This window comes from Mustela lutreola, chromosome 1 (assembly GCF_030435805.1).
Source record: "Mustela lutreola isolate mMusLut2 chromosome 1, mMusLut2.pri, whole genome shotgun sequence".
NCBI classification, from domain to species: Eukaryota; Metazoa; Chordata; class Mammalia; order Carnivora; family Mustelidae; genus Mustela; species Mustela lutreola.
In genome coordinates this window covers 285471-298732 of record NC_081290.1, presented here as the reverse complement: position 1 = coordinate 298732, position 13262 = coordinate 285471, and the positions used below count along the sequence as shown (strand labels likewise).

General features: G+C 41.1%; 1 protein-coding gene and 1 pseudogene across 1 annotated transcript in view; both read right to left on the bottom strand.

The window, feature by feature from the left end:
* Window positions 1–4893: 4893 nt before the first annotated feature.
* LOC131814969 (solute carrier family 25 member 36-like) lies at window positions 4894–7353 on the bottom strand (annotated as a pseudogene).
* A 1283-nt stretch (window positions 7354–8636) lies between these two features.
* HPSE (heparanase) overlaps window positions 8637–13262 on the bottom strand; it is a 29636-nt gene continuing 25010 nt past the window's right edge. The window contains exon 12 of the mRNA XM_059146418.1: window positions 8637–10209. Coding sequence (XP_059002401.1) covers window positions 10050–10209 — 160 coding nt within the window. The 3' untranslated portion in view covers window positions 8637–10049. The remainder of the gene's footprint in view (window positions 10210–13262) is intronic.

The following is a 13262-nucleotide window of genomic DNA, read 5'->3' as shown; positions in this document are numbered from 1 at the left end:
GCCGAGCTCGGCGCCGGCGGAGGTTCGGGGCTCGGCCGGGGTCGGCCCCGCCGCTGCTGCCGGCGTCTCCGTGTCTCCGGCAAGTAAGTGGTAAAGTCTCCCGCCCCGAGGTCGCGCCCCTGCGTCCGGCGTCCGCGTCCCCCGGTTCTCTTCGGACAGTCCCGCGGCGGGCGCCGGCCCCGGCCCCGCGGCGATTCCGAGTCGGCTCCGGCCGGCGGCGTACGAGGGTGGCCCGCACGGGAGGCGACAGGTTGCGTCGGTTCCTTCTGGAGAGGCGACCCCCGTTTTCTTTTCGAACTTCTTTGAAAAAAATCGTTTTACTCATTTACTTGAGACAGAGGCAGGGGGAGGGGCGGAGGGCGAAGCCGGCCCCCCACGGAGCCCGCGGGCGCCGGGGGCTGGGACTCGGGACGCGACCTGAGCGCAGGGCGGACGCCCACCCGCCGAGCGCGCGCCCCTGAGGAGGCCCCGATGCGCGCGGGAGCTCCTGCGGGGCCGCGGGGTTCTGCGGGGTCTGGCCCTGGAGCGCGGCGCCGACGCCCGTGATGCGCGCGGGTGACGGGCAGAGCGGGACAGCGGCCGGTCACTGCCGCGGGCGCGGTCACTGCCGCGGGCGCGGTCACGGTCACTGCCGCGGGCGCGGGCGCGGTCACTGCCGCGGGCGCGGTCACGGCCGCGGCCGCGGTCACGGGCGCTGGCGCGGTCACGGTCACGGTCACTGCCGCGGGCGCGGTCACGGTCACTGCCGCGGGCGCGGGCGCGGTCACTGCCGCGGGCGCGGTCACGGTCACTGCCGCGGGCGCGGTCTCGGCCGCGGGCGCGGTCACTGCCGCGGGCGCGGTCGCGGGCGCGGTCACGGTCGCGGGCGCGGTCACGGTCACTGCCGCGGGCGCGCTCGCCGCACGTGCCCGGCACGACACGCGCGTTTGCCGGATTAAAGCGCAGGGCACGGGCCGGCCTGCTGGGCTCCCGTGAAGGGTCTGCGCGAACCTCAGTAAATGCGCTGGATTTAACCAAGTAGCCTGTCCCCCTCCGAGAAGGTGACCTAAAAACCAGTGAAACACTAGGGGCTACGTCAAATGTGTGGAAATAAAGAAGTTGATTGAAATCAAGGGTGTCCTAAAAAGCGACAACATTTGATAGCCATTTAATATTGTAATAAAAATGACAAATAATAGAAAAGATTTTTTAAAAATACAGTTAAATTCTTAAGTATCTAAATTTCTCCGGGGTTTTCCAACCCATGTCAGTGAAATTGAGAATGGAATAAAATTGGAAAAAGACAAGACTGAGTATCTTATTGTTGAAAGAAAACCCAAATCTCCGACCCGGGCCCAGAGCAAGGATGGGGATGATGATTCTTGCTGGTAGGTCTTTCTCGGGCGCCCACCGTACGAGCTGGTGGACACATCCTCGGCAGCATTTTGATTTTGGATTGCACGGGCGGGTAAGACAGATGGGGGTTAGGGCAGTTCCGTTGGTAATCGAAATTCCGGTTAGAAGGATGATTAGAAGATTCACCAATCATGAGAATGAGGTGATTTAACAGCTGATGAGACACATCAGAGTTTAAAAAAAAAAGAAGAAGAAGAAGAAGAAGAAGAAGGCGGCAAAATGACTGAATACACAAGCCTTACAGCATGACTCAGAATTTTCTGATACCAGGAGATGAAGGGACCCACGGGACCAAAATAAAAGACAAAAATAAATTGGAACCAATATCATAAGTTGGAGGAAGTAAATATATTTGACAAATTAAATACCAATGGAAGGGTGTGGACTCAAAACATCTCACTAACAGGGCAGGCAAGAGCTTTCTCTAAGGAAATTTAAAACCTTAATATTTTTTATGAATTTTTAAAATTTTATTTACTTATTTAACAGAGATCACGAGGAGGCAGAGAGGCAGCAGAGAGAGAGGGGGAAGCAGGCTCCCCGCTGAGCAGAGAGCCCGATGCGGGACTCGATCCCAGGACCCTGAGATCATGACCTGAGCTGAAGGCAGAGGCTTAACCCACTGAGCCCCCCGGGCACCCCAAAACCTTAATATTCATTTAATATTTATTAATATAGAGGCACCTAGATGCCTCAATCAGTTAAGTGGCGGACTCTTGATTTAGGCTCAGGTCATGATCTCAGGGTCTTGGGTTTGAGCCTTTGTGTGCGTCTCCACACTCAGTGGAGAGTTGGCGTCAGGATTCTCTTTCACCTTCTGCCTCCCCCAAATGAATAAATAAATCTTTTAAAAATGTTCATTAATGTATAACTAGGAGCATTCCTTTCTTCATATAACTATGCCCCCAGTTTTCAGTAATCATCTGCCATGGGTGAGAGCTCATTAGTGATACTTTTTTTAAAGATACTTCAATTTTTTTATTTTAACAATTCAAATAAAATTCAGCTAGGTAACATAAATAGAATAAATGCACATAATTTACAGCCATGTACACAAAATGGGAGAATAGCAAACCTCACATAAATGATCAAAAGATATCATTTCTTTTGAAGTTGATTATTTAGGTATGACTAATAGATCATAATTTAGTTGTTCACATATGAAGGGTACACATTCAAGTGTTTATTAACGAAAGAACTGAGTGAAACTAGAATTTTCAGTTTCTAAAAGGAGTAGCATAAAAAGCAGTGTATAGATTAACTAGAAATATAAGTGCATGATGGAGAAGAGAACTGAGTGGGTAGAAAGCACATTGTATGAAATATTTTCATATAATTAAAATTCCTTCTAATTTATTTCTGAATGATATAAATTAGAAGGAATTTTAATTATATGAAAATATTTCATACAGTGTGCTTCTTAGGTATGTTTAAATCATGATCAGTAGGTAGAAAGTCTCAACTATTTTATTTATCAGCCGAAAAGGGGTCCCTACAGTGCTAGTAGTCTGGGCAGAAGAGCGTGTAAACAATGAAAGACAGGCATGAGCATTGCTGGAAGAGTAAAGGATAAATAGATTACTAGCACTTAAATTCTTTAACTTCAAATCAGTATTTTTAGTGACTTAAATCTAAAAAATGCCAACATGTTTATACGCCAGTAAAAGAATAAACACTCGTTATTTTTAACACTCTGGTCCCACTACACTCATGCTATTCCACAACAGTCATTAGGTTTTAGGAGACAAAGGCTGGGTCGAATAATCTAACTATATTCTATCCTGGTTTCAAAATTACAAATAAATTACTAGTGACCCCCATCTAGTAACGCTGGTTCCACAAAATTCATGCATAATGAAAATCAAGACAAAGCTTTGGTGATAGTTGTTTTTTTTTTTTTTTTTTTCCTCCTGGATTCAAAAGCTCTGTATTCCACCCATAGTCACAGGGTTGGGAATTCTCAGATCTGGACTTTGAAATTTAGTGAACTGTCTATGAGCCACTAGTACCAAAGTTCTATCTGCTGCTCTATGAGCATACTCTTTCAATATCTATTGCTTTAACTTGAGTAAGTTCAATTTAATTTCCTGATAAAATTCTGTAATAAAAGTACAGACAAATCTGAAGAGTGCTGCCAATCTCTGTACTGGAAATAAGAAGTCATCTGATAGAAAATAGATGACAAAACAGCTTTTAAAAAATTCAGTGCTTGGGGTGCCTGGGTGGCTCAGTAGGTTAAAGCCTCTGCCTTCGCCTCAGGTCATGATCTCAGGGTCCTGGGAGCGGGCTGCATAGGGCTCTCTGCTCAGTGGGGGCCTGCTTCCCCCTCTTTCTCTGCCTGCCTCTCTGCCTCCTTGTGGTCTCTTTCTGTCAAATGAATAAAAATAAAACCTTTTTAAAAAAAAATTCAGTGCTTTAAGTATGTGTTTTTCTGTTTAAACATTTGCATCAATTTAAAAAAGTCTCCAAAGAAATGTTTCAGAGGCAAATTTTCTTTTTAAAATTATCTGTCATACATAAAGTAAATGATGGCAGATTGTACTTTGGGAAAAAAAAAAACAAAACTAAAATATGCTTCATTGCTTCTTTCCAGTTGTTGCACAAAGAAACAAAATCTAAGACTCTAAGATCTTTTCTTCCAGTCCCCAGAGAATACTCACTTTTAAAATCTGAATATAAGGTCAGCATAAGTTTTACTTGGTAAATACAAACAGGAAAAGAATACATGTTCATCCTTGAAGGACATTTATTATGAATGTGCTAACACTAAACAATAAGATGTACCATAGCTGCTGGTTTTCATAGCATTCTTAGTCATTTGTGGTGTACTGAGATATTTCCATTAGGGAGAATCTCTTGTCATACATTCAACACAACTAATGTTTACAAATCTTTGTGAGGCAAATGGCACTATATTAGGCAATATAAATGGCACCTGAAAAGGCAGACACTATAGATGAGATTTTCTCTACAGCTCTAAGTTAGAAATCCCTAGATTTTTTTTTTTTTTTGGCATGTTTTTCACAATAAATGTCAAAGCTAAAATCACCATAAAAGGTATGAATAATCCCAAAGGTAATGAAACTGAATTTGCCTTTGGTCTCTAAAAAGATTGGAATATTTTTGTAATCCCAATCAAAGCACCTCAAAAACATCTAGTTGTGTTCATTATAAGGAGTTAAGGTGAAGGAATTTAAGAGGCACTGTGTTTCATCGGTGATAGCAGAGAAAGCTTGCAATGACATGCTACAATTTTCTGTGTTAAGGGCATTAGGGTGTACTTAGACACTCTATGTACAAAAACATTTATATTATTAAGGGTCTCCAAACACCGTATCTAAAACCCAGAAAAATGTTTTGAACATGGTTTCTAATACATGACCAGTGTTGTTGTTTTTTTTTTTTTTTTTAAATCTCAACATGGAATACTCTACTCTCAACCCCTTCCAAAAAAAGGCCACAAAGTGCATTCACAAAGTCATTCTTAAAGCCATTGCACAAAATGTACAGTTCATCTATACTGGAATGAGTGCCACACTAAAGTTTAATTGTAGATGTTTTATACACCAGTAAAGCAACATACGTAAGCAAAAGTCTCTTAACAGATTAACAGAAAACATCTTCATAAGGGCCATACATATATACATTTAGATATTAAAAGGTACAGTTAAACTCAACAGCGAAACGTAAAAGCTATATCCTGTTAGGAAACTTAATCTAAATTAACTTGAGTCTTTCTATGATTTACCATTCAAGAAATGAGGATAACAAATTTCTTGTCAAAAGCTATTTGTTCATTAACAAAACTGTGATCAATTAGAATCACTACCTGCTCCATCAGACAGCAGAGGGCCCCTCTTCTATGTTTATCCTGCCCCAGATATTTATAATGTCACCTTAGAAAAAGAAACCTTAGGGCAAAGCTGAAAATTACCATTTTCTCTACAAAATAAATGCAATCTATATTGATCTTCTGGAAATAATTTAATGCTTCAAATTTCTAATGTGAAGGCAAACAGATTCAGAAGTGGTGAATTTTTTCCACTTTAAGAAAATATCTAGATATAATAGATGATAATTCAAGTTTGTAACTACTAAGTCACTGACTAGACAACCACATTCATTCACATATTGTAAAGTTAGAGAAGATATGAGGATGTGCTGAAGTTACTCAAACGGCCAAGAATTAACATTTCACTGATTTCTTCTGTCCCAAACCATTACCACTGGGCTTGATATGTTAATAAACAATTTAAGTGTCCACATCATGCTCAACATCAAGCACCCGTTAGTGGAAGCCAAAACATTTTTAAAGCTAAAAATATGCAAGATCTTTTGACATTATTTCATTAGTTGTCAAAACTAGTGACTATTAATGCCAAATAATTAATTTTAAAATATTCCAGATCCTCTCAAGGAAATGAAAAAGTAATACTAAGGGTCTCACTTATTCCTGTTATTTTACAATTTTACATGAATTACACAGAAGCCAGAGGTAAGACATTTATGACTGTCAATACTATCTTTGGATAGTTCTAATATTTATACAATTAGGGATGGCTTTGTTTAGAAGACAGGAAAAATGCTCATGGAATACACACTGTATTCTGCCATAAATCAACAAAATGCAACTGTGACCTGTGGACATGGTTGAGAAAATGGCAGTTTGGAGAAAGGTGTGCTTCTAACGGCTTTTTCTTAGAGGCAGCCTATGGATTTTTTTTTGTTTTGTTTTTTTGTTTTTTCATATTACTGAAAAAGACCAAGTAATGTGGTTATCATTACTTTAATTCCTACATCCAAACTTCCACTTAGGCGTAGTTATATGTTCCCAAACGTTTTACTTCTGTCCACCGTGCTGGCTTCGATACTGCATGGTCCACTGTAATCTCTTGGTCTTCCCTCTTTATAGGGCAGCAGCTTGAAGTTGCTATCCATTGAGAAGGCCAGACCACCAATTTAGAGGTGGCTATCATAATGGCTGTGTTTGGAATCTGTCTCACCAGATGAGTTGTTAGATCACAGTAAAGAGACCCATAAACTTCTTGAACAACCAAAGACAGTGTCTGAGAAAAAGATCTGTATCTTGTTCCCTCTTCACGTAGTCTTGTTCTTACAACTTCATGTGGATATGCAGTAGCTGTGGCACAAGTTTTTGAGGTGGCAGCAACATCATTCCCACAAAATCGGATGCTTCTTTCACAGACTCTTCATCATTTTCCATTGTAGAAGCAATCTTATATTCCAGTAGCTTTCGCTTAATACTTTCAAAAATAACAAAATGGATAACCGTCTGATATGCCAGCATATGAAACAGACACACCCTATAAAATCCTCTAAGTCCATCTGTCCGATGCACTTTATGAATATCTTCAAAAGCACCCATTCGCTTTTCTCCACAGTTCCTGGCATCAAGCTGTAACCAATCTTTACAAGCCGAATGGGGTTGGTCGCTGTGATTGCAGTAAAACGAGGTTTAAGTTAGTCCATATTTCTACAGGAAGTGACCTGTGGATGGGGAGCATGAGATGACCCGGTCTCACTCTTTTCTCGGGAGAAATGTACAGTAAATGCCTGTCATTGCGGCTGAAATTATGTGCACCTGGGTAGAATGCGGATCAAATACACCGTTCAGCTTTTCCTCGCAGTTTGAGTAAGTGGCAGAGTATATTGCTCTGGAAGGATCCACCCCCACTAAATTGGGACCTAATCCTCTGAACAAGAACAAGGCCTTTCTTTCTCCAAGATCACTTTTAGGCAGTGGAGAGGTCCGGGAGACACTACATGGTTGACACTGACTACAGCCATGGTGTTCACCCGAACTTCAAAGATATAAAGTGTCACAGAAGATGACTGCAGCCGTGTTTTTACAACTTCCACTGGACATGTCCAAATAGCTCCTTCTGTACCACCACATCCCTCAGCAAACAGATGCACCAGCGTGTCCCTCTAGGTCATTCTCTCTTCTGCATGTCCTTACACTCCCTGCGGCGCTGCAGCCGACCGCCTCCTGCTCCAGCTGAGTGCCCTCGACCTCGGAGGGAGAGCCTCATTAGAGATAATTTCTAAAAGACCCTTTAAAGGTAACGGACAATACCTTCTGAGGTTCAAATATCATTAACTTATTCTGCGTATTAAAAATCAAAATACCTAAGCTATCTTCAAATGTGTTCTTTGCTGTCATTAAGGAAACATCTCAGGGGTTGATTATTGCTGCTGCGTGCCAGACAGGACTGGGAGCACGGGGAATAGTAAGATGACTTAAGCTATTGTACCTCATTCTTAGGCGCCTAGAGTCAAGTTAGAAAGATAAAAGGCTACAATTTAAATGCTCCGGAAGCGCCATGGACAATGTACAACTGCTAAAGGAACAAAGAAATGGAACTAAAGCTCCTTAAAGGGTAGGGGAATTATGGAAACTGATGTTCGAGAAGGTCTTAAAAATGTGTAAGTTTGCCACCAAGAACGGAGAGTTGGATCAGTCTGGGTGAGGAACAGAAGACGGAGCATCACCAAAGGTACAGGGGCCTGGAAGTTCAGACCCCAACCAATGTGGGGGCAGGAGAACAGATACTTCTTTTATTTTTTAAGGTTTTATCTATTTTTTTGACAGAGAGAGAACATGAGCTGGGGATGGGTGGGGCGGTTGCAAGAGGAGAGGGAGAAGCAGTTTCCTTGCTGAACCGGGAGTCAGATGTGTTGTGAGACTCAATGCTGGGAACCTGAGGTCATGACCTGAGTGGAAGGCAGATGCTTAACTGACTGAGCCTGCCAGGTTCCCGGGAGAACAGAATTTTTGGCAAGAGTAAGAGTAAATTTTTGGCAAGAGTAAGAGGCTGAAGAAAGAGGCAGGTGCCAGGTTATGGAGCACCTTATTTTGACAATAAGAATTGGAGATCCATTTAAGAATTTTAAGCAAAATCAGGGAGAACAGTTAAGAGATTATTATAATAATACAATGAGAAATTAGGCTTTAAATTTGTTAAGTGGCAAAGGGGACAGGGGAAAAAAAGGACCAGACTTTGATCATGATTGAATCTACATGATAAAGGAGGAAACTGTGTACCTCAAGATCTCTTTTCAAGGTCAACTCTTCTTGAATAGGGGAGGTGGCAAGTACCTATAAAAGGTAGCAGGTGTTAGCAGTGCTAAAAGAAAATAAGGCTTGTAAATGTAGGGATCTGTACGCTTAAGGGTTTTTTTTCAGGCTTAAGTTTTATTAAAAGAATAATCATACAATATTGAAGTTATAAAATTACTTTATTTTAAATGTGAAAATTTAAAAACTGCTTATATATAAAATTTAGGGGTATTGAAACATCCAAACTCCAGGTTCTGTCTTTAGCTCCTTAGAAATGTACTTAAATTTGATTGGGACAATATTCCTAGCAGGCATAAATATAAAGAGAATTATATTTCTAAAAAATTAAGTCACAGGTGAAAATAATTCCTTCTGTCACTGATAAAAGCACTAAACTATAGTGGTCAGTGCCATAGAATTCCCAGAAGCCTCTCATTCCAAAAGATTATGAGGAGGCAATTACAAAGCTCTCAATGATGTTGGCAGTGACGGGAGGATGGCCGTGTGACCCATTCCTGACCAATAAGACATGAGGAGACGTGAGGGGAGGTTTGCTGAGAGAACTCTGGAAGGGGTTCTTCAAGTCTATGAAGGAGAGGCAGAAAAGTTGCTCATCTCTCGCTGCCGCCAGGTCTGAATGGATCCATGGAATAACTCCAGCCATCATGCCACCAGCTTTGGCTGAAGCCAACACTAAATGTGGCAGAGCAGAGAGATGCAAGGGACCTGGTTCCTTGGTGACATCCTGAGCCCTTGCTACTTGAACTTCTTGTTATGTAGGTTTATAAAAGTCCTGATGGTTTAAGCCATTTGCATGATAGTTTTCTGCTACTTGCAGCCAAAAGTTTCCCAACTAAAACAAGAACTAAAAGTAGATTAAAAGTAAACATTACCAGGCGGCTATAATGTATTGAATTACATTTTCTCTTCCCGGCAAATCAATTTCATTTACAGTCATTGTAAAATTTCACTTGATGTTTAACATAATCCAGTCCCTCTGAATTGTCGTTAGTTTTTTTTTGTACTATCACTTCTGTCTGTTGTGTCTCACAGTATTGTCGACAAAGAACAGAGAGAAGAGAAGCAGCAGCTGAATTTTAGGTAGTAGGATTTTAGTAGAATGTTTAGGTGAAAGAGACTGTCTCTCATTTATGGACAATTTGAAGATTGTAGCAGTAAACTCTTCCCATAGAGATAGAGTACAGAATAAGGAATTCTGCAATCTTTTAATAACTGTTTTTAAAGATAAAAACAACTAAGCACTTTCTTAAAATTAATCATATAGCCCTCACTTACTTGCCTTCTGGCTGGGGAGCGTCCACATACCTTTTTAATAACCTTAAATAAAAATAGAACATGCAAAGCACTAAGCTAGTGTTTGGCACAGGGTGTCATTAGCAGTGGTCTACAGGGAACAAAGGGCCATGCACAGAGAGTGTCCCAGGGTCTGTGGAGCTCCCACCAGCCTTTGTCAGGCACCTCCTTGCCTTCCTGTAGCTTGTGTTCTGCTTTCCTCTCACCAATAAATACACTCGAAAAGTTCTATCTCGGGGCTAGTGTATGCCTTTCATTTTCAGAGGCAAGCAGTAACTTTGGCATTTCTTATCACAAAAAATCCATAAGAGAAAGCTGGCAAGCCCAATGAACTTCCTGGACGGAGAGCTTTTTCTGTCAGAGCCGGGAGGGTGTGACCATCCACCATCCTCAGAGTTCGGCCGTTGAGCTGGACGGATCTGCAAAGAGGAGAGACACACCCAAGTTAGGCCGACTGTGGGAGCTCCACCTTCTCTACAAAAGTCCTGATGTCTTTTTAAGACCAAAAAAATGTGTGACAGCTTATATTATAAAACTCGTGCTTTACTGCTATATCAGGTAAATATTTGACCCAGATGATCTCAGCTACACCGGGAGAGCTGAGTCATTGTGACAGAGATATGGCCTGCAAATCCTGAAATACTGACTGGCTGGCCCATTACAGAAAATGGCACACACAGGAGGCACTATGACAGAGGTACGAAAAAAATAAACATGATGTAACTTCTTGATTTGTGGCAGTTTCATCTGATGGTAAATAACGGGAAAAGTTCCTGTAAAAGGCAAATAGAGATTCCGAACTGAAGTAAATTTCACAAATTTAACATTAAAGATGGCAATGAAATTTCCTCTTCATAACTGTGTCCATAAACCCTCTAACTCCCCATTCCCCAGGGTGATATGCATTCATTTGCATAGCTTATGTTGTTAAGATATTTTGGAAGAATGTATATTGCTGGAGTGAAACAAAAATAATTCTGTTTCACTAAACCACAGATACCCAAAAAATGTTATGTTTTCTTTGAATTCAAATTCAAAACTGAGCCCCAAAAATGTGAAAAATATTTTAAGGACAAGTGTTATTTTTGTGCATATTATTATTTAAATCAAATTAATACAAGCTCACAGAAATAAATCCAATACAAATATGGGCTTATAAAGAAAACTGTTAGTCTGCTTTTAGTTCCACTATAGTTAATCCCATAGTTCTAAATGATGCTTACATCTCTATGATCTTTTTCTCAAGTGCTTTTTACATAATGAAAAAATTTTATTGTTGAAAATTGGTTAATGTCAGACTTACAGGTATGTCATATGCATAATACATGTATACACGTAGATCACTTACAGGAGTGCCTTGCATATAGCGAGTACTGCAAAAATATTATCTGTCATCATCATCATCAAAATAACCTGCTGATTTATCATGACCATTTTTAATATTTTGATACATATTCCTTCATCTCTCTTCATCTTTTTTGTGTATATATACTCATATTTTCATTTAAACAAGAACAGGCATACAGTACATGGTCTCTTAAAACTTGATTCTTTTTCCCTGAGCACATCCTAACAGTTGCTCACATACCCCCATTGCATCACTTTAACAGCTGGCTGTACGGGATCCCGTCGTGTGAGCATATTAGGATAGTAATTGTCTAGTGTTAGACATTTGGTTGTTTCCAATTCAGAATTATTTTAATTTTCATCTTTAAAAATCTCTCAAACTCAATCTTCCCTAAGTATCAGTCAGCAGAAAAACTGGTTTCCATTCAACCTTGGTCAGCCGCCCAGCTCTGGGCTCTGTGCTGGCGGATGGAAGAGGGTAACCATGATTGTGCCGGGGCCCGTGAAGCCCGCCCTGCATTTACACTCGGTGCACACGTGCATGAGTTGTTTTAGTGCCTACATTACCCCCATTTTTAGAAGGGATGGGGGAAGAAAGACCATGACCGTCATCAGGAAACCACAAACAAAAATAGGCCTTGAAAATACGTCTAAATGCCAGTAGTCAGAGCTGTTCTGCATGCATTTTGAGACCTATTTTCGAGGGTACATAAAAAAGTTGCAGGGGGGGGAAGAAGTTGCAAGAATGATTTAGGACAGGCCACAGAGCTTAAAGGTGATCTCATCATTGTCCATCAACAGTGTTTAGGGTTCAGAGTTCAGATGATGAAATACAGGCAAGATAATACACAAGACCATCTGGCAACATGTTTAATCAACAGTAAAAGTAGCTAAAGGTAGTATCAATACACTGAGAATAAGCTTAAAGCCGTGGATCATTTCTGTGTTAGGCTGGGTAAATCAGGGTAGGATTTTCTCAAGGGTAGTATCTTGTTTCATATTTTGAAGTTAGTAACATGGTGACAAGAAATAGTAGACATGTTTGCCAAGTTTCAGATGAAACAGAGCTGAAAGGAATTAGCGAAATTTTTCTGGGCAAAATTTATCTGAGATAAATATAAAATACTGCTTTTTTGTTTAAGATATATTCCCTCAAATATTTACTAAATACTACATAGGACCTTTTGTAGACACTATACAAGTTGTTCAACTAAACACAATTTTTAAAAAAGGTGATCATTGTTTAACCCTCTGAGGTCATTAGAATGAGTAAGTGTGCAGGTGAACACTCAGCAAACTAACCTGGGTAAGTTATGCAACATTTTATTTTATTTTAATTGATTTTTTAAAAATTTAACAGAGAGAGAGAGACCACAAGTAGGCAGAGAGGCAGGCAGAGAGAGAGGGAGAAGCAGGCCCCCTGCTGAGCAGAGAGCCCGACATGGGACTCGATCCCAGGACCCTGAGACCACAACCCAAGCCGAAGGCAGAGGTCCAACCCACTGAGCCTCCCAGGTACCCCTATTTTATTTTATTTTTTTTTACAACACTTTAAAAGAGAGAAAAGTATAAGTGATGTATCCTCATCAAAGAGAACTTAGGGTAATAAAACATCCACAATTTCACCAATTTTCCATTACTAAGCATGAAATGTGTGATCAGAATGCAATGGGCTCTGATAAATACAGCAAAGAGAAGAATCATTGAAGAATTTGGGCGCATTAAGCCTGGAAAGAACAATCTAATTGTCCTGCAGACACTGGAGCTGTTCTCGGGAAAATTAGGAATTTGGCATTATTCACATTAAGGGCCGCAAACTCAAGTGCCCACAAGAGCCAAGGAATTTATATGTGCAAGTGCAGGAGGACAAGGTCACAGAGATAACAGGGTCATGGTGGGACTAAGGAGAACCTGTCTAAACTAAACAACCACAATTTAACTCCATCTATTTGGGAAAACAAGCCCAGAGTTCCTAAAATATCTGTTTAAAACTTTTTTTTAATGATTTGCATATTTATTTGGAGGGGACAGACAAAGGGAGAGGGAGAGAGAGAATCCCAAGCAGATGCCCTGCTGACTGTGGAGCCTGACACGGGGCTTCAACTCAGGACCCCAGAACCTGACC